The sequence below is a fragment of the Tiliqua scincoides genome, chromosome 1 (assembly GCF_035046505.1).
Source record: "Tiliqua scincoides isolate rTilSci1 chromosome 1, rTilSci1.hap2, whole genome shotgun sequence".
Classification (NCBI taxonomy): domain Eukaryota; kingdom Metazoa; phylum Chordata; class Lepidosauria; order Squamata; family Scincidae; genus Tiliqua; species Tiliqua scincoides.
This window is the reverse complement of record NC_089821.1, coordinates 89,465,528-89,490,401: the sequence shown is the minus strand read 5'-3', so window position 1 is coordinate 89,490,401 and position 24,874 is coordinate 89,465,528. Positions and strand designations below refer to the sequence as shown.

At 43.9% G+C, this 24,874-nt stretch overlaps 1 protein-coding gene and 1 pseudogene across 1 annotated transcript in view; both read left to right on the top strand.

Annotated features, from left to right (window-relative positions):
- The window catches only part of LRP1B (LDL receptor related protein 1B), a 796,682-nt gene that overhangs the window by 156,269 nt on the left and 615,539 nt on the right, over positions 1-24,874 (top strand). The window contains exon 3 of the mRNA XM_066621533.1: positions 17,959-18,096. Coding sequence (XP_066477630.1) covers positions 17,959-18,096 — 138 coding nt within the window. The remainder of the gene's footprint in view (positions 1-17,958; positions 18,097-24,874) is intronic.
- LOC136638447 (5S ribosomal RNA) lies at positions 13,570-13,686 on the top strand (annotated as a pseudogene).

Here is a 24,874-nt window from a genome sequence, read left to right as displayed (position 1 = left end):
TGAGACTGGGAAGGGAGCCGTATTGGTGGCAGCAACATGTCTCATAACCTATCTCCCTTCCTGACCTTGATCCACCTTCCTGGGTCCACTTGAGCTTGTGCTAGCTACATAACTGCTACAGGTCTAAACAGACCAATTCAGGCAGCAAGGGCTTACCTCCAGGCAAGGGAACAAATGTTCCCTTACCCAGAGGAGACCTCTGGGGCCGGAAATTCCCTGGTGGGATATAGCACACACCATGTTGGTACAGCTGCATCATTGCACAGAGAGATAGGTGGAGTTCGGCTGCCCATGACATAAGCCAAATTTGGTCATTGCAGTAAATCCTAACCTTTCGGATCTGAATGGGTTTAAATTGCATTTGCCTCTGGAATAGGAAAGATTTTTTTTTTTTCAAGAGCAAGGAAAGACAATCAAGATTGCCAATGGATTATGTTCACCTTGATATGCATATAAATGGTGCAGCTTTCCATTGCAATTAAGAGAAATGCATCTAATGTGGCCATTATTTTCCATTAATGGCACCAAAGAGCCCCCCCCCCTCGGTGCCTGTGTGAAGTGTGATCTTGTAATGCTTATCTTTTTTGGTTCAGTCCTTGTACATCATGAGAATGCCAACTGATAACTTTTATAATGCTAAATTGTGAACTTTTGTAATTCAGATGCTTTTGTATTTTCATTGGTTGACTTCATACAAGGAAACAAGTCACACATTTTATTTCAGTGAGATTTAATTTACACTTTTGTATTCTTCTACCTGACAAAAACATAAAATCATAATTGCAAAATAGGTAGTCTTTTATTTTTAACGCATGAGACATATTGTCAAGTAACTAGAATGCATTAAGAGTGTGAAGAAAAGTAAAGATTAGTAGGCAACAGAGTAAATAATGCATTATTCTGGATTTTAATAATGGTTAAAAATTTGAAAGGCTGTATTGGGTGTACAAGTGACATATTTAGTTTTGAATAACACTGATGCATTTTAAATGTAAATTCTTGCCCAGAGACATAAATTATACATGAATATAGCACAGAAAGCACCCAATGAAAAGATTATTTTAAACATCCAGAAGGAAAGGGTCATATTTTAATTATGAATATTTAGAAAATATAATTGGGTTGAACAATTAAGGCCCAAATTCTAACCAACTTTCCAGCTCTGACATTGCTCTGCCAATGGGGCATGTGCATCCTGCAGTTGGGGGGCAGTCATGGAGACCTCCTCAAGGTAAGGGAATGTTTGATCCCTTTCCTTGGAGCTGCAGTGCCCTTAGGTCAGTGCTGGAAAGTTGGTTAGGTTTGTGCCCTAAGATGCATAATGCATAATCCAAGCAAAGTTTAGCACTTTTAGATCTGATTGGTATCAATGGGAGACTTTTAAGCATAAACTTAATTCTCCAAATAAAATCAATGGGACTTACAGCCCAATCACAAGCAACTTTCCAACACCGATACAGATATGGTGCAATCCCCAGGTGAAAGAACAAATGTTTCCTTGAGGAGGCCTTCATGACTGCCCCCCTCCCCATAGGAAACAGTGCGCATCCCATTGGCACATCAGTGCTGGGAGGTTGGGCTGTGAAAAGGATTCATGTGACTAGGATCCAAATCTAATCCCCTGCCATAGAATGCAGCCATGCCAAAGAAAGTTGTACACTGCATGCTATTTGGGGGGGAGGGTACCTGAAGGCAAGTGGGAGGTAAGTAAAAAACATTTTGACATTTACACAGACATGTGGAAGCCTACAGGCTGCCTGTTGTCCAAGGAGACTTGGACATACGTCAATCATTTTAGTGGTGTATGTCCAAGGAGTGAAAAGGAGCAGGGAGGCTTTGAAAAGAGGGAATAAGGTCTGGATGCATGACTGCCACTGGATCCACCCTACCCTACTCTCTCTGTCCCTCGGTTCCTTCCCCAACTTGCCGTTACTGCTGCACTGCATCCTATGGGGGGAATGTTGGAAGGCTGGAGGTCTCCTTAAGGTAAGGGACATTTGTCCCTTTGCCCCCAGGAAAGCCCCAGCGTCTGCAATGGGTCTACTTGGACCAGAACAAACTAAGTAGCTGGCACGTGAATGGATCCATGTTGGCAGGTCAGACCCTGGAAGGGGGAAATTCTGCCCCTCTCCTGAACCCAATATGTCCACCTGTCCCTTTTGCCACCCTCGCCCACCACAGTAACTCCCTCCCTGCTCTTCTCTTGCTCTCCCCTATCTCTTCAGGGCTACAGAGGTAGCCCAAAATGCAAAATTCATTCCAAGTTATTCCTGCTCCATTTTTCATGAGGACAATCTGTGTGATGCACATAGCATAAAGTGACTCCATGATTCTTTTACGTTATCGTGAATGAGATTCCACTGCGGTGCAGATATCACCAGCCTTATTCTTCTCTGAACTCACTATATTTCTTTAGTAAGAATAATATCTACATTTTCCTACTGACATTTATACAATTTGGGTAGGTAAATATCTAAGCCATATGTGATGAAGTGTTACAACATTGTAGGTATGAGGCACTTTAATCGAATGGGTAATTAACACTACTTTTGTTCACCTTGGTATCATTTTTCTCAAGCTGATGCTTATTATCAGCCCATTCTTCAGCTTGCAAAGACATCAAATCATTACAACAACTGACACAAGGAAACCTAGCCATGTGCGAGGCTAATTAAGTTTAAAAGAATTCTTTTTAAACCCTTTCAAATTACTAATAGGTTCCTTATAACTAATGAATGACTATTTGCATGTGACAACATTCACTTCTTATTACAACAGGCATAAAACACTGTTTTTAGTGTGTCATTAAAACACCAGAAAAATCCATTATCGAAAGCTTTTATGTCAGTCTCTTCTGGCCCAATCGTTTCCATGAAGTTCTCTAGCAGATCATGAGGTCCATTAGCACATCTTACGGACCACTGGTGCGAGAGCACCTCTGCTATTTTGTGGCTTGCTGCCGATGGTGTGGCAGTTGGTAAGATTTACATCCATAGCAGTGGGCTGCAAACCAGCCATCAGAGCTGGCAATGTGGCAATGGGATGTGGCAATGGGCTGGGCCAGAGGCAGATCTTGGCAGCAGCGGTGCCTGTGAGATCCAGAGCCCCCGGTCTACACTCAACATGCTCCCTTCAGCAACAGATTTATCCCAGCAAACTAGCTGGCTTAGATCTGAGTAGGCCAACTGGAGAGCAGGGAGTGGAGGAACATTTGTTTCTTAACTTCTCTCACTGGTCCCCAGCAGGCCTGAAGGATGCAGCGGAGGCTGCATCACTGGTGCAGCATCGCATGAGCCAGCCAAGGATAGGATTAGGTCCATAGAACATAAAGAATACCGGATAATTAAGTATTCTGCAGACCAAAGAAACCTTTGCCACATTTTCTTTTATTTCTAGGTCAGTCATGTGGGTTCGCGATTTCAGTGGTTCTCAAACTGGTGGGTCGCGACCCACCAACCTGAGAACAAATGCCATTTCCCCATTAAGGGACAGGGAAAGGGGGGAAGGGAGTGATGCAATCCCCAGGATAATGCTGCAAGATTCCTAGGATTTTTTTAAAACATGCCTGAGTCCCTGCTGGCATCCAGGGGGTGCGGGGAGCCCTGGGGAGACTTCTGCAAAAACTGAAAAGATGCAACCACAACCAACTTCCTGGTTGCGATTGCAAAACTGGAAGTGAGTTGCGATCACATTTTATCCATGTTTAGAGGTGCAGGGAGCCTTGTGGCAAAGGCTTCCCGCATCCCCCACCCCGGATGCCGGCAGGTACTCAAGTATGTTTTTTTTAAAAGCCCCTAGGTCCCTCACAGTGGTGCAATCCTAGGGCTCACATCATTGCTCTCTGCCCCACCCCCCACAAACACTCCCTGAGAGTTTGAAAACCAGTGTTCAAAAGAGAACACTCTTTTGTTCTCCAGATGGCTGGGCAGTGTTCTTTTACAGGGTCCTTCTTATGTGATTGGCAGGAGAAGTATAAAATGATAGACTTGCTGAGTACTACAGTACTTTAATGGTTCTGACCAATCATATTATTGACTAGGATGGAAAAATGGGAATTGTAGTTGCCTTTTGTGTGTGTGTGTGGGTGTGGGTGTGGGTGTGTGTATGAAGACTGTGATTAGGTAATGGGCATAAACATAGGAATACCCTTTAAAAATATATATAGGTTGGCTTATACTTTAAAAATTAACTACAGTTGCAAAGACATTTTCCATCTAAAGATTAGTGGCACATTCTACATTGTGTAGGTAGCTTTGCTAAAATAATGCACATAAAGCATTAGGGATTCAAAAAAATGAATTTCATCAATAATGCAATTCTGCAGCCTCTTGTGATTTCTTAATAGCTCCTTTCAAAATGCCAAACAGTTTTTTTTCTAATGATGTTCCTGCTTGATGTTAATGATTAGCTAACTTCAGCCACTGTTATGTGAGGTTGCACAACTTAGTGTAGAATAATGAGATTTCTTGGTGCATAATTTAACTGAATCACAGGTTTTCATTTTTGGGCAGATTCAGAAGAAATGTTTTGGAATAAAAATATTTAAACATATTGAAAGAGATTGCTTCTCTCAAAGCTTAAGGAAAAATTAAACCTTTAGCTCAGATTTTCCAGGAAATACAAAAATAGCCTTTATAAAAGAGCTATTTACAAGATACTCAGACCCCAATCCTGAGCTCCACGTGCTAGCTTATCACCACCATGCACTGTCGCAAACTATTGTAAGGCATGTTTGCAAGCCCTAACTCCGCCTGACACTGAGGCTTTTACCTCACCACGGACCTTTTACCTCACCACTTGGGATGAATCAAGTAACCCCATTGCAGGGCTACTTCCTTTACCTGGGGGAAGGGGACGAAAGTTCCCTTCTCCTGAGGTGCCACCTGTGGCTGCCTTGGGCGCAGAGGATACGGCAGCAGCCGTGTGCCTGGGCAGCTCAGGATTGGGCTCTCCATAAGCAAAATCTTCTATTTAAACCCTTTGATTGCTGATATTCACTAGGGCATGTCATTCAACATCTGATGCCTTGTTTTATGTTCCTCCATATTTTGAGGTCTAGGTGGAGAAGGCTTTTTCAGACTCAGCCCTCCAGACTGTGGAACTCTCTCCCCCTTGAGACCTTTCTGGTTCCATCTTTGTTGATTTTCTAATCAAAATACTTTTTTCTGTTTCAACAAGCATTGGGCAGCCCAATTCTGAGCTGCCTGGGGCACGCAGCTTTGATGGCACTTCAAACGGCTACCGCTGCATCCTGCGTGCCTTGGGCTGCTGCGGGCAACACCTCAGGAGAAGGGGACTTTCACCCCCTTCTCCTAGGTAAGGGAAGTAGCCCTGCAACAGGGCTACTCACTTTACTGCCAACCAAAAGGTCGGCAGTAAGGTAAATGCGTTCGTGTAGCCCTAGTTGCAGTTTCCAAGCCATCTTCAGAGGCAGCCCCACGTAGAGGGCATTGCAATAATCTAATCTAGATATCACTAGGGCAGGGATCACTGTGGCCAGGTCTGAGGTTTACTTACCTACTCTGCTATACCATGGTGCCCAATGGATCTGCTTGGATTTGTACTAGTTCTATGGCTGGCACCAGTTCCAGTTGTCCCAAGGGGGCATATCAAAACTTGGAAGGGGACACTGTAGGTGGCACCACTGCCATTGATATCCACCCCCTGCCCTCCCCTGACATTTCCCAGGTCAGCTCCAAACCACACCACAATCACCCCCCTTTATCACCATGGCAATTAACTACAACCACCAAATACTGCTCCCAAAATCTATATATAGCAGCCTCTTGGCAAGAATTAGGGATGTGATCATGCAAATACCTTTGATTCTGAATTCAGGTTTTTAACTAGTAGTGTTTTTCATTTAAACAGAAATGTGCCCTCACATTTCTTTGATGGTCTTCATTAGTTTGGGACTTGACATTGCAACATGGAAAACCACTGGCACTGTTGGTAGTCCTTCCATGTGCCATCTGTTTGCCTGGCTACGTGTCCCTCTGTTACAAACATGCCAGCCGCCTAGCTTAAGAGGTGAACCCCATGGGATCAAAGTTTCTGCAAAGATACAACCTATCAATGCAGTTAGAGCAAATCATTCAAGCAGTTCCAACTTCTCCTAGGAGCCATTACTAGAGAAAATGCCATACGCAATAGGGAAAAGGTTTTTAAAAACTTTAGAAGTACTGCAAACTGGGACTGATGACAACCTGAGAGAATGCCTGTTATTTCCTCCCCAATATCACTTGACAAAGGAATGGAAAGGTGGTTTGGAAAATGACATGTGGAAGACAAGAATAACAGAAAAGACAAATAACCCACTTGAAGAGTGTTGTTGCTTATTGGAGAGTATCCACAGCACTCTGCATTAAAAGCTTTTGAGAGGCTCTTCACACCTCAGAAATTTCAGCAATGCTGCAGCGCTGGGTTTTTGCAAGTCTCTGAGCCCCACTTTTCTCCTTTTTGTTAGACAATGACTGGCAGTAAGAAATATCACAAGAGAGCCAGAAAGAAACTTCAGTGCATTGATGTATCCAATAAGTACATGCTTATGCGCTTTGAAGTTGAATGATGTTGGGCTATAAAATTAAGTTGCACATATGAGCCAAAGGCACAGTAGGAGGACAGTTCATTCATTCACATCTGATTGTGTCACTGCTGTACAATGGAGGCCGAGCTGTGCATTAACTGTTTCCGCCTGTTAAGACCGACGCCAACACAACCAAGTCCATTTGAGCGGGTCATTGATGCTCAAGTCTGGAACAGCTTAATTATCCTGCAGCACTAGACGCACAAGATAGAGTCAATGTCATTGGCTTAATTGGAAGCTCCCATTGGGAATGAAAAGTGCAAGAATGAAAACCCAAGCCTACTCTGATCAAAGATTCTTCTTCCCTAGGAAAGTATGTCAACTAAAGCTGTGCCCATTTTTTCACTTAGCATTTTCTTTTGATTTAAACTTCTGAGTGTGACAATATCAGTAATGAAAGCACTACAGTGGTAGTAGCCTCTCTAAAACCACCATGTGTCAGAGATTGAGTGAGTGGCCTTTTCCTTTAAGAGAGGTTTTAAGCTGGTTGCTAAGTAGAAGAAGACATGAGGCTATTCAGGTGTGGCTAATTTGGAGTACAAAACCTGGGTGTGGGTTTATAGAGCGGAGGACAGCAAGGAAGGAAGCCTGTGTTAGAAGGAGTTTTATGTGGCCTTAATGTTTGTAACTCTTAGTATCCTGTTAGGTAAGTGAGCTAAATTTTCTTGCTTTAGATGCTTCTGAAAGTGTATGTCACTAATGTTTATGGGGCAACGAGAGCTTCCGTAAGCACTAACCTTTTTAATAATAAAGTTCTTCTATTTGAAGATTAAGTGCAACTCCTTTTTATTGACCAAGGAAAATTAATTACCAAAGAACCTGGGTGCTTATGGTGTTGTAAGTGCACCATATTGTTCTCAAGGGTTAGGTGGATTAGGCTGGTGAAAGAGAATGCTGGTTGCATCCTGCCAGGGTTTGGGAATCTCTCCCTGACTCTCTGGGTGATAACTGTGACACCATGTGCCTTTCTTTCTGTTCACTACAGCACTGGTAGGACATTTCCTTTGTCAAACACGAAGAAAGGTATGTGGCATGGAGGTTGTAGTACTGCCTTTACAGCACAGCCTTGGCAAAGGCTATAACTCCAGTTGGTCTCCTGCCTTTCTTATGGGGAGAATGCAAGCACCCTATTGGTGCTGGTCTGACAGAGGGTAGAGCCTAATCTGCAGTTGCAGGTGGCTGGGGTTCCTTCCCTCAGTCTGGAACACAACACCCACCCACCCCTTCCTTTGTGCAGTCTGAGATTAGCTGCTTGCACCCTTTTGGGAGCTGGGTAGGAATTTTTGCTGCTGGTTAGATTGGCTGTAGCTGTCAGGTTTTTGCCTGTCCCTGACTGGCATTTGTCTGTGTTGGTTGACATTTTTTTTTGTATTGCTTTTAGTTTCCTTTCAATCACTTTAAACAGGTGTTGTGTGGGCCAGGAAGGTAGGAGTAGGGATACCTCATGTATCCTGAGGCAGTAAGGTCAGTGGGTGAACCAGTCACACTCCTCAGATGTTTGCTAGCTTGAAGAGACTGGTTGATGAATCATCTGGCTTGGAATGCCAGGGCAACTTCAAATGCTTTCCAGTTTGGCTTGTGCCTGCAGAGGCCAGCTGCCTCATGTGTTGGCAGTGAGAAGCTGGGTCACAGATTGAGTCAAGGTGATCCCATCCATCCCTTGGGGAATATACAGTCTCCCCAAAAGGTAGATGCCTACGTATTGGGGGAGGAGTTACCTGATTTATTTTTTTTAATAAAGTGGTCCAGCTTAACCCAAGCCTCTGCTCACCCCTCCAATCATCATAAGAGACAAAGTCTCAAATATAGTACTTGCTCATTTCAAGACAAAACATGCCTAACATTGAAAACATATTATCAACAGCAATATATGGCATAAAACTATACAGCAGAGAGCACATATGAATGCATATAGCTATTCATTTAGAGCAGGGGTGCTCAAATTCTGGTCTAGGGTTCATTTGCAGCCCACAGGGAGCCCCCAGTCTCCAATGATCCTCTGGCCCTCCAGAGACTTGATGGAGCTCGTGCTGGCCTGATGCAACTGCTCTCAGCATGAGGGCAACTGTTTGACCTCTCGCGTGAGCTGTGGGCCAAGGGCTCCCTCAGCTGCTTGCCGTTTCATGTCTGTGATGCAGCAGTGGCAGTGAAGGAAAGGCCAGCCTTGCTTTTTGCAAGATCTTTTATAGGCCTTGAGCTATTGCAAGACCTTCATTCATTCATATAAATTTCATCTCTAATATATTCATTTATGTACACTTATTCAGATTTTAAATGTAAATTCTTTTTTTCCCCTGGCCCCCAACACAGTGTCAGAGAGATGATGTGACCCTCCTGCCAAAAAGTTTGGACATCCCTGGTTTAGACAATGAAGTCTGACAGAACAGGATAAGCTGCTGTACCTTGCTTTCACTTCTGGTATCTTTCAGACTTTTTCCCCATTTCTTTTCCACGTCTCTACATAGAGCAAGCTGTATAGACTCTATACAAATAAAAGTTATACTTCCAGTCCTAAAGACATTTACCCAGTTTTAAGGCTCACTGAATTTAATGGGACTTAGGGCCCAATCCTAAGATGCTGCCCATTCCAGCATCTGTGCAGCTGCAATGCAGACCTGAGGCAAGGGAATAAATGTTCCCTTACCTTTAGGAGGCCTCTGTGACTGCCTCCCCACCAAAGGCTGTGGCGCATGCCCCAATGGCCCAGCTGTGCTAGTGCTAGAAAATTGGATAGGATTTGGCCCTCACTTCCTGGTGAAATATTTATGAATGTGCACTGAACAGTGCGCATGCACAGTACAGAAGTCCACAGTGCCATCCTTATAAACCCATGTTATATACCTTGTAAATGGTTCCCTGTATGCATCCATTCCAGCCCAACTTGTAGTGGTCAACCTCTTCTATGAGATGGATGGACCTCTATAAGTTTGCAGTTTCTGGCCAGGAGTTCTTGGTGCTGCTCCATACAGTTGCAGGAAACAGCCTTGTCAGATTTTGCAAGGCTGTTCTTTTGTTTGACATCTTGGACGCTACGTATGCCTGGGTTTATCAGGTCTTAGCTGCCTTTGCAGGTGCTGACCAAGTAGCCAGAATCACATGCCACAGTGAGATTTGTGGATCATGTTCAGTTTTTTTAGTAGATGAGCTGCCCCTTATTTTCCCACTGTAGCTTTTGATTGACATCAAATGTTATTCGAATTCTGAATTCACTATAATCAAGGCGAGTCACCCAAGGGTGAATAGCCATCCAGTTCCAAATTCTGAGAACAAAACAAACTGTACAAAATAAGTACATTTGCACATATATTTCTTTACAATTTATTCTGTCTCTAACAATCATTTTCCTTCTCTTTTGACAGCTGAAATTTTTTTTGACAAGCAATATAAAATTAGAAATGTATGAAAGTATTTAAGTTTGGGTTGTGAGGGAATAATTCCACAGACAAGTAAATTGCACCCGGACTTGATTATAACCCTATGTAGACAATTCAATTTTCTTAGCTTTTTTGATTATCCAGACAATTTGGATGTCTAAATATGCAGTTTAGAAGTATGTTCTATGCGGTATATGTTTGTTCTAAATATTCTGATGCCTATCTGGTCTGATTCAACCTGCTCATTGTTGGTAAGTTAATATACAAAAGAACTGTAGGTTTTTGCAGACTGATAAGTTACAGTTTAAAAAATGACAGTGAGATATACTTGAAAGTTTTTAATTTGTTTTGCAATAGAGGTTAAAATCCATAATGGAATATATTAGAAAAAGGCTTACTGCCCAATCCTAATGGGCAGCCCAATCCTGAGCTGCCCGGGGAGCCCCCACTCGGTGGCACCATGAGGGCTGCTGCCGAATCCAGCGCTTCCCGCACTACCGCGGGAGGCACCTCAGGAGTAGGGGACGTTTGTCCCCTTCCCCCGAGTAAGGGAGGCAGCCCTGCAATGGGGCTACTCACTTTAGTGGCGCCACTTGGGCGCCACTAAAGTAGAGGTGCTCATGTAAAGCACGCAGCCTCCATGAGCGCCGAGGATCCTGAGGAGCAGAGCTCCGCGGTTCCTCCTCCTGCCCCCCCCCGGCACACCTCTGGCATGCCCCCTCCCCACATCACACCGGCCTCCCAGCCCCCTCCCCATGTCACGCTGGACTCCCCCCGGAACGCCCCCGTCCCCACCCCGTTTGCCATTCCACAGCCCGGCGGTGGCAGGCACTGCTGAGCTGCGGAATGTTTGCGACTGTAGTCCACGCCGTGGAGGCGCAGTCCGGAGCATAGGATTGGGCCCTCAGGACACAATCCTAACCTGTTCTGGAACTGGCAGGCCCTCTGGCCTGTGCTGTATCCAGTGCAGGTATGGTGCAGGCTTGGGCGCAACTCGGAGTAAGGGGATTTTATTCCCCTCACCTCAAGAAACACCACAGGCAGCCCTATAGGGCTACTTGGATTTGCACCTATTATTTTGCAGGCGCAAATCTGAGTGACCTATGTAATGCTGCTTGGGCCGGGGGGGTTAGGATCCACCCTGCGCCACCGTGGCCAGTCCCACCACCTCCTTGTTTCAGACTGCCCTCCTCCCACCCTAAAATGCCCCCTCCCTGCATCCGTTCCTCCCTCCCACCGCCTTCTTTCACCCCCTGTGCCAGTCTGGCTGGGCCGGCATAAACTCATCCTGTCCCAGTGCAGGTCTGGCTCCATTAGGCCAGTGCACAAATGTAGTCTGCTCCTGAGTAGTCCTCAGACTGCTCCTGAGTCTAATGTGCTTTACAGCACGTTCACTATCTTTAGGAGCCAGCATAAGGGAATTGTGCTGGCTGAGGGCAGCAGTAGAATTGTGCTGTTAATGGTTATTTAAGACTCCTTTACCTTTGTTTAAAGTGCATGGAAATTAGGCTTTGGACCTATTTTGAAATCACTGCCTATTCATGGGTTCATATTTTATTGCCCCAATACTGTATTCTTCAACAGTATACCATTTTCATTTCAGTCTGTGCTTATAAAATGTGGTGCTAATGGTAGCTGTATGGATTGCTCTTTCTAGCTTAAATATAGCACCAGCGTTTTACCTTAATTACAGTCATTAATCAACTTCATCAGATAATTCTTCCGAGAGAGATCATAGGTACTTGCTTTATGAAAAACACTGCAGAGAAGTATTTGTTTTGGTTGTCAGTGCTAAGGATATTGCACTATACCAAATATACCAAATATCTCAAAAGTTATGATGGACTAGGTCTTGGCTGGGACGGCTTTTTTAGGAAACTACAAAGATCAAGGTCAATGGAAGGTACTCCACTCATGTCCAGCAGCATTTCCATTCCTGAGACTCCTACTCAGCCTCTGAGTAGACATATCTAGGCTTGTGCGGTTAGAATGTCTAGGGACAATGTGTTAGGCTTGTACATTGGCATTTTGTGCTCAAATCCACCTTCAGCTTAGATAGTTAAGGGCTTGGGCAAGTCAATTCTTCCTACCTACCTCAAGGTTATACTAATCCCTAAATAGGATTAGAATTAGGGTATTAATGAGATAGGAGTTGAAAATTACTTTGTATAATAGAAGCTGTGAATTGCATTATTGGCACTCACTTTCTCCTTGGGCATCATCAGGCTATATTTTGCTTCCCTGTGTGTGGTGGGGAGTGAGAAAGGTCTTACCCCTGCAGCCACTTAGTGCTCTGATAACCACCAACTGTGTATATGCAGCACAAGATTACAGTGGGGCCTTCACATGTGCAATGCAGCACAAATAGGCTGACTTGATAGTTGGGAATCCAGGTAAAATCCTAGAATTGACTGAGTCTGTGTTCGGTAGCAATGGGAAGATCATTTTAGGAATACGGACACCGCCTGCCCAAGATTTCAAGTAATAATGCTACTTTCCATTCTCCTAGATATAAAATCTACAGAGACAAAACTACATGTCACTCTTTTCAGTGTTTTGATTGTGATGTTGGATAAGTATGGAATAGTAGATGATATGAACAATAATTCATCTGTGCTTTTCTATGCGCTTTTTTAAAAAAAAATCAATCTAAATTCTGCGACAATTTATATCTGTCTTTTCCTGGTACAAGCTGTCCTGAAATGTATTATGTATTATTGCATTATGCTGTATTGTCTATATATGAAATCATTTGGAGAGAGAACATAATTTTGTGTCGCCTCATTCTATTGTGACTGTTCCAGTGGCAGAAGAAAGTGGATTTATTGCAGAAGAAGGGAAATGAGAATTATGAAGGGCTAGAAATTAGCAAAATTTTGGCTGTAATTTCTAATGTTTAGCCCTGTACATTTCCCCCTTTCCCTTGAAAATATTTTAAATTCAGATACATTTTTCTGGTTGCTGACAAATTGTGACTCCATTGCAATAATTACTGCTGCTGATATAGAAATTTGTGGCAGACTGTTGCTTATGAACTAGTTTATTGCTAAGGCAGATAAAGTTTGCATCATGAATGGACCTCTGTAGACATTCCTTGCACGTGAGTGAGTGAGGAAGTGTGTGTGTTGTATGTGTAAAGAGTAGTACACAGAAATACTTTGGCATCTTCCAAAGCTGCGGTTTTCAAACTCTGGGTGTTTGAAAAGTGCAATAAGTTCTTGCAAGGGAGGGGAAGGAGGCAGCGGGGGTGGGGGGAAGGCAGCAACACAATCCCCAGGATTGCGACGCTCAGGGGGCCTGCAGGGACTGGGATGCACTCACCAGTCCCTGCAGCATAGTCCTGGGGGTGTGGGGAGCCCTGCACGAGTGCCTGCAGGGCTCCCCAGCTGATTCAAAATGAAAGTAGAGCAATCGCGCTCCACTTCCAGTTTTCCGGAAGTGGAGCACGATTGCTCTACTTTCACTTTGAACCAGCTGGGGAGCCCTGCAGGTGTTTGCGCAGGGCTCCCCACAACCCGGGAAGGCTGCTGCAGAGTCTGGTGAGTACATCCCAGTCCCTGCAGCCCTGCTAGCAACGTGATCCTGGATCGCGTTGCTGCCTTCCCCCCTGCCAGCAACTGTTACCCTGCACATGCCTGATCTTGTCTGATCTTGGAAGCTAAGCAGGGTCAGGCCTGGTTAGTACTTGGATGGGAGACCGCCTGGGAATACCAGGTGCTGTAGGCTTATACCATAGTCTTTCGAGACTGAAGGTTGCCAACCATCTGCCCCCACCCCTTAAGGGGGCAGAGGTCAGGGCCCTCAGACTGGGGCGCCGCGATGCCCCAGTCAATACCACTGTTCTAAAGGATTGCTGTCTATGCAGAGCAATCCAATACAACAGTGTTTTTCAAACTCTGGGTTGGGACCTACTAGGTGGGTCACGAGCCAATTTCAGGTGGGTCCCCCTTCATTTCAATTTTTTATTTTTAATATATTAGACGATGCTACCATGTCATTTGACTGCATTTGGGGAAATGATACAGACCTGTACTTTTAACAGGCTACTATGTATATGCTTTTAACAATGATAGCGAATGGGACTTACTCCTGGGTAAGTGTGGTTAGGATTCCAGCCTAGGATTGTGAAAAATTTCCCTACCTGATGATGTCACTTCTGGTCATGACATCACTTCCAGTGGGTCCTGTCAGATTCTTATTCTGAAAAGTGAGTCCTGGTGTGAAAAGTTTGAGAACCACAGCAATACAATAAATATAATACATTGCAGCTTGCAGCTTCTGGGACATGGAGGAAACTCTCTGGAAATCTGAAATAGAGTGGCCCTCATATGATTGCATGTGCTATTTGCTTCCCTCTGTTGTTCAACTTGTGTATTTATAAAGTATTAAGACACCTCATTGCTTGGTATAATGCGTAACTTTATGTGTTGTATCTAGCTCAGTTAACAGGTGCACGAGGAGCCCTAGTCCTTCTCTCATCTACAGAACATATGACTACAACATCAGGGAATACACTTCCCAGGCCCTTCTGCAACTGTGTTTTCTGAATATTTATTTATTTATTTATTTACACAGGTATTTATATACCGCTTTTCTTTGGTCGTCAGATTTCTCCTCAGGCTTTAATACACAGGCAGGCTGTTCTAAACCCCCCCCCCCCCATGTAGGGATTTTTACAATTGAATAGTTATAGTCTTTCATAGAACTCCTTGTTCCAGCTGGATTCCTTCACGGTCTGGCCTCTTTCTGGCCCTTCCCCTCCCACGCTCCACTTGAGGGCAACTCCCCTCTGCCACGGAAGGTCAGCTCATCAGTATATCAGCTTGTCATCAGTACTCAGGTACTTCCGGTTGTTTCGAACTGGCAGCCTCAGATCTTCAGGCACACAAGGTGGCAGCTCTACCAACTGAGCCAGACCTCCTGCCCTTCCTTCTGAATGTATTTCACAAGTATCCCAGGTTGAGAACCTGAGAAGCACAAAAGCAAAGAGACCCTGAACAAAGGGAAAGAGAAGCCTGTTCATTGCCTCAAGGCATTCTGACTCAATTTCTAGTATAAATTTATTTTACAAAATTACCTGGCCTTGAGAGAGCAATATGCCAAGAGAGAATATTAAGTACATATACCCAGACCACTCAATGTCAAAATAATCACATTTGTATGCTAATAAGTCCTCTTAATCTATTGCTTATTTGTTTTTGTAAACAGAATAAAGAATTCCCTTTGGAAATTCAGTTTCATGATTAATATATATTTCTGGGAGCCTATTCATCTTCACTTCAAACTGTCCCCTAGACCCAAACAAATAGGTTTTTGCAAATAGCACAAGCCCTTTGCTGATTCAAAGTCAGATAATATTTTAAAGATTTCAGAATATTTGTGTTCTTTGTATGCTTTAGCAAAGGGGAGAATAAAAGTTGTTAGGCTGTAATCCTATGCACACTTTCCTGGGAGTAAGCCCCATTGACTAAAATGGGACTTACTTCTGAGTAGACATGCATAGGATTGGGTTCTTAGTAAAATAAAATCTAGTTTTATGCAAGGCTATGAGTTTAGATTCCTGATATAAATATAGCAATAGAAGAGCCAACCTTTTCTGATTTCTGTTGTAATGTTTATTGTCTTGGGCCAAGCTACCTGAAGGACCTGTCATATGTTCCTGCCTGGTCCCTAAAGTCATCACCTTGGGCCCTGCTGTATGGCTCAGCAGCTTTGGCTGATGGTGGTTGTTGTCAGGATCTAGAAACAGAACTTTTCTATATAGCTTTGTTGACGCTGAATGCACCTTAAGAGGAGGGACACCATACACCTTTCAGATGCTCTCTGAAGTCTTTTATTTCTGTTCTACGTTTAATAGACTAATAGCCCAATGCTATTCCAGATTGGGCTATTGGAGGGAGGGATTTTTGACAGAGAGAGAAGTGGCAGTGCTCTCCTCCTGTCGCCAGACCCCTCTATGTATAGAGCAGGTAAGGCCGTGGCAGAGCAGGGAGGTGGCAAAACAGAGCAGGGAGGGGGAGGAATGGGGGTGGGGAGGCTGTAGGAGGCACTAGCATAGCTAAGGAGGGTCCAGGGTTCTAGGTACCACACCTGAGGGGGTGTCAGGGATGCCTTATCCCTCATGGGCCCGCAGCTGACTGAGGGTCTGTGAGGGGGTGAGGCATTACAAAGTGGACTCCTAGCTACCACAGTAACTTCTCCTTCACCCACCCTTGTGGGCACTCAGAGTGGTCCCAAGCTGTTCTGAGTGGCTGCCCACTTCATTTGCTTTCTTCCCCCTTCATAGTGGTTTGGTCATCAAAGTGATCTGAGCTGAGTACCGATGGTTTAGGCTGAATGTTATTATTTGTATTTAATTAATTATCTCCCCTTTTTCTCCAAAAGGTGGTTTTGGAGTTAGTTGTAAAACCTCAAGAGCCGCATGGTTACAATGTACAGGGAGGCTTGTCTGTTTAAGCAGTAGTATAAAGTGCACTTGTTGCTTCACCCTGTAGAATTCCAACTCTCTGTTAATCCAAATGGTTGATTGAATAGGTTGACTCTAGAAAACTGGAGAAGATTAAATCAGTCCAAGAGTAATGGTATTACTGGTTGAGCCTTTCTCTTGCTAAGGTTGAATTTGTTGTTAGTGAACATATTGCAGAGAAACAAAGAAAGAAGTGAAATACTCTTCTGGCAAATATGCTGAAACCAGTCCTAACTTGTTTTTCAGTTACATCGTAGCTATCTGGGAATCTCCTTCTTTCTTCCTTCAGACCAGGCCCATACACTTCAGGATCTATAGACCAATTGTGACCTCCAGAGTGCGCTTAAAGAGCACTTGTTTGTGGCACTGCCCCTGCCCTCCCAAGTGTGCAATGTTGGCGCCAGCTTTTCTACCCTTAAAGGTCCATCAGCATCCTTCAGTGCTAGGAGACTGAAGGTGTACCCATTCTTTCTGCCAGATGCAGAATGGGGAGCACAGGGGTGAAAAAAAGAGATTGAAATAGAAAAAGGAGAGAAACAAAATGGCCAAGTAACAAAGAAAACAATGGGTGGATAAACAGGTTTGCATGCCCTAAAAGTGTATGCCCTAAATCATGCACTGTCCTAAAAGCTCAACAGTCTAGACATCAGCAGTGAAATTCTGCTAGCACAGAAATCCCCAAATTCAAGGTTCTTGACTCACCTCGTCATCCGCAGTGGGTTTGTGGGTCTGCTGCTGGCTGCCAGATATTATGGGGGACAATGTGGAAGTCGCTTCTGGGTCACACTGGCAAATTAGGTTTGGTGAGATCTTGAAGTGTATAATTAGGAGAGGTTAAAGCCTCATTGGTGAGAGTGCCTTTTGTCTGTGTCTCTGGTTGCCTGGAAGATCATTGCTGGTGTAATAGTGGTGTTCTTGGGATCAGGTGCCATTCTGGGACTCAGATTGCACCCCAAGCCTGCCAGCTGACTTTCCTGAGTGCTAAAGTAGAAAGACTTTAGAACTGCAATCATATACATTTGGGTTTTTTTACACTAGCATAAATACATTAACTGTCTTTTGGTTTGGGTTCTTTCCCAACATGAATTATTAAACTTTATCTAAGGTTTTGCTAATGGCAGAGGCAGGTGTTGTAATCATATTGAAAAATAAGAATTAAATACTATTTGAAAACAATCTATGCTCTGTCCCTATGTTGCTAAATATAAATTTCAGCATCCCTAATCTTTAGCAGAAAGTAAATCTGTCATAAAAATGATAAATTGCATAGTCTTCGTTTTATAAAATAATCCTTCTTAAGCAGTTGGTTTTCTTTTAATTATGTTAATCCTTATTAAGAGACTATAATTCTGCTAGTAATGCACAGAAAAGGTGCAAAGCAGACAAATGCACAAAAAAGCTTGCAGCCGGCATTTAAGTGGAAATATTATGCAAATACATGGCAGTACAGTGCTTTCATTGCCTAAATAATCTTTGTTTATTTGAACAAAATCAAGCTGCTTATTAATTAGTCTATATCTGTTCTTTTTTAGGTCCTGAAGAAATAGAATTCAAGTGCCCTCTGAATCATATTAAATGCATTGGCACTAATAGATGCATTCACGTGTCCCAACTCTGCAATGGCGTGTATGACTGTCCTGATGGATATGATGAAGGCGTACAGTGTCGTGGTAAGTGTGCTTGATGGAGGGGATGTGTTATATAGTGGGTCTCACGCATCAGTAGACTTGATTAAAATTTCCATCATAGTTTATTCATACTCCAAATGAGTTAAAATCACACCACATACACAAATACCCCAGATATATATACAACTGCAACAAGCCTACATCCCTCTTGATTGGACAGCCAATCACATATAACCTGTTGCTTTTCCCACAGGTGATAATACTCACATACATAACACCCCTTCCCCCCAAGGGTTGTTTAGAATCAACACACATAGTCCTCCAAATATCTAGGTTGTGTACGCTCTCGTACAGAGCGACGCAACACTGGGACTGAAGCCTCAGTCTCCCTTGTCAGCTCTTGAGTATTCTCTGGAGCCGATAATGTCACTGTAGGAGGACTCTCAGAAGGTGCCCTAACATCAGTGGGTCCAGGTGGAACTGGAGAAGGCTCCAATTCCTGAGATGTAATGTCCTGACTGGCACCTGCCTGGGCACATCTTGTTGTTGATCCCTGGGGACAGGGGACAATGTCACTGGCGCTGAATCAGACACTCGACGACGCATCTGATCCAGATGACGATGATAAATCTTCCCATCTGGGATGGCCACCTCGTATGAAACTGGACCCGTAGCCCGAGAAACAGTCGCTGGAATCCATGCCAGGCCATTTGCATAATTCCTGATATAAACTGAATCATCAGGACTGAAGCTGCGTACTGGCTCTTGTGTCTCCGCAGTTGGCAGCTTATCAGTCGTTCTATCAGGATGCAATCTGTCCAAACGGGTTGTCAAATGCCGTCCCATTAAAAGTTCAGCTGGACTACGACCTGTAGTAGTACAAGGGGTCACTCGCTGGCCAAAAAGAAATGCTGCCAGCCGATGATCCCAATCACCCTGGATAATACGAGACAGAGATTCCTTAGTAGTCCTCACCATCCTCTCTACCTGGCCATTCGTGGATGGATGGAAAGGGGCTGATGTCACATGGCGAATCAAATACCTGCCTATAAACTCTTTAAACTCTGCAGACATGAACTGTGTAGCATTATCTGATACGATAGTGTCTGGTAGTCCATGGGTAGCAAAAATCCTACGAAGGGCCCTAACAACTGCCCGAGAAGTCATAACTGTGACTGGTATAACTTCCAGCCACTTAGTATATGAATCAACTAATAAAAAGAAATTCTGGCCTTGAAATGGCCCTGCAAAATCTATATGTACCCGGGACCAAGGAGTGCGAGTGGTCTCCCACTGCTGCACTGGTGCTCTCGGGGCTTCTGGCCGGGACTCCTGGCATGTTCTACAACGATTTACCCATTCTTCTATGGCAGCATCTATTCCTGGCCACCAAACATAACTCCTTGCCAATGCCTTCATTCGCACAATACCCGGGTGATTTTCATGTAAAGCCTCCAGAACTTGATTTCTTAATTTTGGGGGGATAACCACTCGACTACCCCAAAGAAGACAACCCTTATGGGCTGAAAGCTCAGTCTGGCGAGTAACATATGCTTTAAACTCTGCATCTATATGGCCTCCTGGCCACCCCCTCCAAACCCAGTTAAGAACACGGGAAAGAATACAATCTTTAGCAGAAAACGAAGCTACAACAGAAGCATGCAATGGTGGTTCTGGGAGGGATTCTAGAAGCATAATACCATATGCTGGAGCCGGATCTGGTCCGGAAACAGGCAATGGCAGACGACTAAGAGCATCTGCATGTCCAATAGCCTTCCCTGGTCGATAATACAAAGAATACTGATAAGCTGACAAAAAAATTGACCACCGCAATATGCGAGGGGACAAAATCTGTGGTGTTTGCTTATCGGGCAAAAAGGCCCAACAGGGGCTTATGATCTGTTATAATGGAAAAACAACGACCATACAAATAATCATGGAATTTTTTAACCCCTGCCACTATTGCTAAGGCTTCTTTATCTATTTGAGCATAATTTCGCTCCGTTGGGGATAAGGTCCGTGAATAATAAGCTACAGGTGCCTCTCGGCCATCCTGCAGTTTATGACTAAGAACTGCACCAATACCATAAGGGGAAGCATCACATGCCAAAACCACAGGCAGTGACTTATCAAAATGAGCCAATAAGGAATTAGAAGTAAGTAGTCTCTTGAAAGGCAACCTCCTGACATTGACCCCAAACCCATGGAGCCCCTCTATCCAAAAGGCGATGGAGTGGCTCTGCCACTGCCGCCTTATGAGGCAGAAAAGAATGGTAAAAATTTAAAAGTCCTAAAAAAGCCTGTAGTTCCTGCTTAGATGTAGGAGGTGGAGCATTCACAATAGCCCGCACCTTCTCGGGAGCAGGGTGTACCCCATTTGCATCAATAAGGTACCCCAAAAACTCCACCTTTGATGTCCCCAAAATACACTTCTCTCTTTTAACCCTTAATCCCAGTGAATGAAAACGATGGAGAACTTCCCGCAGACGACCAATAAATTCACTATCTGATGACGCTGCTATCAATACATCATCAAAAAAAGGAATAACCCAGGTATTCCCTTCAGAAGTGTATCCATGAAATTTTGGAAAATTCCTGGTGCCACAGAAACCCCAAATTGAAGGCGCTTAACTTTAAATGCACCCCGGTGCGTCACAATGGTCTGGGCTTCTGCCGTATCCTTATCAACAGGCAACTGCTGATAAGCTTGAGCTAAATCCAATTTCCCAAAAACCTTAGAACCTGCAAGAGAGGTCAAGAGATGGCTAACAACTGGGACTGGATATGCATGCTGCTGCAGGGCCTTATTAATAGTACATTTGTAATCTGCACAAATCCTTACATCCCCGTTTGATTTAAGGGGGGTGACAATAGGTGTCTCCCATCGTGCATGAGACATGGGTTCCAAAACTCCCTGCTCAACCAGACGGTCTAGTTCTTCCTCTATCTTGGACTTTAGTGCGAATGGAACTCGCCGTGCCTTCATACGTATGGGCAACATAGCTGGGTTTAACTGTAAAGACACTGGGGGACCTGTATAACAACCAAGAGTTTCCTCAAAGACCTGGGCAAACTCTTTACAAACTGCCTCTAGATTCAGTTGGCCCATACTCTGAACCCCAGTTACCTGAATACCCAATGGGTCAAACCAGGCCAATCCCAGCAGGCTAGTACGGCGTCCTTCCACAACAACCAAATCCAAAAGCCCATCAAATTCTTTATAACGGACTCTAAATTTGCCCACACCCCGAACAGGGACATGATTTCCTTGAAAATCAGTAAGCAATAACCCTGCAGATTCCAACCGGGGACCATTTTGGGGGCAAAGGCGCTTAAGGGTATCCATAGAGATGATGGAAAGTGCGGACCCTGAATCTACCTCCATTTTACACGGGGACCCTTAAATCTCCACCATCACATGTATTTTTTCTCTAGTGGTCAACTTAATACTCTGCACAGGATAAATGGAAGTAGTATAAAGCTCCTCCTGAAGGATGGACCCTTGATGGATTTCTCTACTACTGCCCCCTACTACCAGGGGAATTCCCCCTGCTGGCTTACTGCAGCAAACTCGCGCTAAATGTCCCCACTTTAAACAATTTTTACATTTAAAATTCCTATAACGACAGTTCTGACGTTCATGTGCTTCCCCACAGCTTGCACAAAACCCCTGACTAGGCGTCTCAGAATCTTGCCGGACCCTTAGTCGGGAAGCTGGTACTCTATGATGGTTACTCCGTCTCAGTCCTTCTCGATGAATTTGTAACACCTCTCCCCTATCGGCACCTTCAGAAACAGCCTCCTCACAATGATTTACAGCTGGCTTAAGGGAGGGACGTAATTGTTCTGTAATGCCCTCAGCTTTTTCGAAGGACAAAGCTTCTTTGAGAGCTCCTTGGAAGGTCAATTCCTCCTTTGCAAATAACTTCTGCTGTAGTTTTATATCTCTTACCCCACAACAAAATTTATCAAGGAGTGACTCCTCCAAATTATGGAACTCACACCTCCGTGCCAACTGACGAAGAGCAGCTACGAACACAGGGATGGGCTCCCCAGCTGCCTGATTTCTTTTGTAGAAGGCATGACGCCGTGCAATCCGAGAGGGTAGAGGTGAAAAATGACCTTTTAAAAGAGTCATAATGTCTCTATAGGAAGTAGTCCTTAATTCATTTGGTGCCACCAAACTTTGGGCAATTTCAAATGTGACAGCCCCACAAACACTTAGCAGAGTTGCCCTTTTCAAAGCAGCCTCAGTAATTCCTCTTGTTTCTAAAAAAAATTCCAAACGTTCTGCATAATTGTCCCACAGTTCAGGGAATGCAGGGTCAAATACCTCCATCTGTCCTTGAACGGCCATCGTTATCTCTCGTAATAAGTCCAGTTGCTCAGACTAAATCCCACCTTCATCGCCAGTGTTATATAGTGGGTCTCACGCATCAGTAGACTTGATTAAAATTTCCATCATAGTTTATTCATACTCCAAATGAGTTAAAATCACACCACATACACAAATACCCCAGATATATATACAACTCCAACAAGCCTACATCCCTCTTGATTGGACAGCCAATCACATATAACCTGTTGCTTTTCCCACAGGTGATAATACTCATATACATAACAGGATGCCTACCAACTTTTCAGCTGAATGCTTTTCTTTTTTTTTTTTTTTTTGTCAGAATCAACAGCAAGGTGGAAACCTTCCATTTTTAAGGATTTTTTGAGTTGTGTTTTTCTGATCTGTTTTTGAACTTTCAAATATGTATTTGTGGGTATATTTAGTGGACTTTTTAGCATTTCTTATGTTCTGGCAGAAGAAAATACATAGAGGCTTGAAAATCTGCCGTAGCTGTAGCTGGATTAGGACTCTTGTCTGCTGCAAGATACCTGCCTAAAGAGAAGTACAGCAGGACATGTGAGGATCAGGACTTTGTGGCTGAATTGCTTTGAATTGTGAAAGTTCCATCCTTCCCCCACTTCTGTCTATACTATCACACATTGCCTATTTCACTAACATTGTCTCATGCCATGTTGCCCATATACAGATGGTTAGGGAATGGCTTCTTTTAGTCTGTTAAAGTGTGTTTCTTTATTCTCCCAACTCTGTTCCTACTGCTGAGGTGTTTGTTCCTGTGCTAATCACCTTTCAGCTGTATTTTATAACCCTATTACTTATAGGTACCACCTTGTTGCTCTTGTCTTCTGCCATTTCTCCCTCTTCAGTCTTCTACTTTGACTCTTGTCATTCTTCACATCTCCATAAGCCGCCTGCTGTTCACTCTCCTTATTCTGCCCTTGAGTACTTCAGCTTCCTCTCCAACTTTACTCTTGTACTTGTCAGTCATTATGCATTCTATGCCTCCCTTTCCATATTCAAAAAAACCACTTTGACCTCTTTAGCATCAGCTTCTTCAAAACAACCCAAGATCTACCTTACCCTAGCTTACATTGCTACAGGCGTATTGCTGCTCCTAGAACACGTTTCATAATTTTTGAAAACTGCTACCTCTTGTCTATTACTGTGTTTACTTAATATAGTCTATAAGCAGAGATTGCACCATTTTTGCCGTGGGGCAGCCAGAGCCCCAGTGCTGTTTGCCCAACCTCCCCAGATGGGCTTGGGGCAGAGATGGAAAAATCAAGGCAGCCCATTGGCTTCCTGATCGATTGGGGGCGTGGCATGACTCTATTACTAGGGCCAAAGAGGTCTCCATGGCTTCAGTCCACTGTACACACTTATTTGGGAGTAAATCCCATAGAATTGGACAAGACATGCTTCTGAGTAGAAATGGCTAGATTTGGGCTGTTCAAAATCTGTTCAATATTTGTAGTTACAGCAAAGCTATGGCAGACTTATCAGATTGCCTACCACGGTTAGAAATCTGGTTAATGTAGTATCAGTGAATGGTTGTCCTGTCAGAATCGGATGTGAATTTTTTCTGTATCCTAAACTGATTTGGTGGGGGTGCCGGTGTAGCACTCAAACAGCCTAAGTAGAAAGAGGCATTTGGTTGATTCAATCATTTTGTATCATTTGGAAGAAGAATCTTTTGTGTATTAAAAATGGCAACAGGTGAACATTTTCATGCGTAAATTAGTATTTAAACATTTGTCAAATTTTTCTTTTCAAAAGATGTTAATTCCTTTTTAAACATTGTTCTAATGGCGACAAGGATTTCTTAGTACATATAAAATAACTATATAGCAATAAAGAAATTTGCAACCAAAAACAAAGCAACTAACAGCCCAATCCTGTACTCACTGGCTGTTGTCATCATTCTTCTTCCTCTGGTGTGGACTGCCATGAAGCCGTCAGCACCATTATAAAAGATGCCCTGGCAATGTGCTCAGTAGCACACTACCTGGGACACTGGTAGGAAGGCAAAAGCATTCCCACCCCTGTTGTCAGCTCTCCTACTGCCTGCTGGAGCAGATAAGTCAGTGGGAGAGAGAGGGAGGGGATGGTCAGACTGGGTCTGGGAAGGGAGTGTGGCTAAATCCCTGTTTGGCATCAGTAGCTAAACCCAACCCCTATCAAATACTATTTTCTTAGATTGTGAGCCCTTTTGGGACAGGGAGCCATTGGTTGTTTGGTTTTTTCTCTGTAAATCGCTTTGTGAACTTTTTGTTGAAAAGCGGTATATAAATACTGTTAATAATAATAATTTTGCTAGTGCAGGTCTAAGTAGACCCCCCTCCTAGCATGCTGCAGGAACAATTGCTCCCTTACCCAGAGGAAATGACTGCAACTGGCCCATCCCCACTGAATAGCCTTTTTGGCACCACTGCATCGGAGGGGGAAGAGAATAGGATTGGGCTC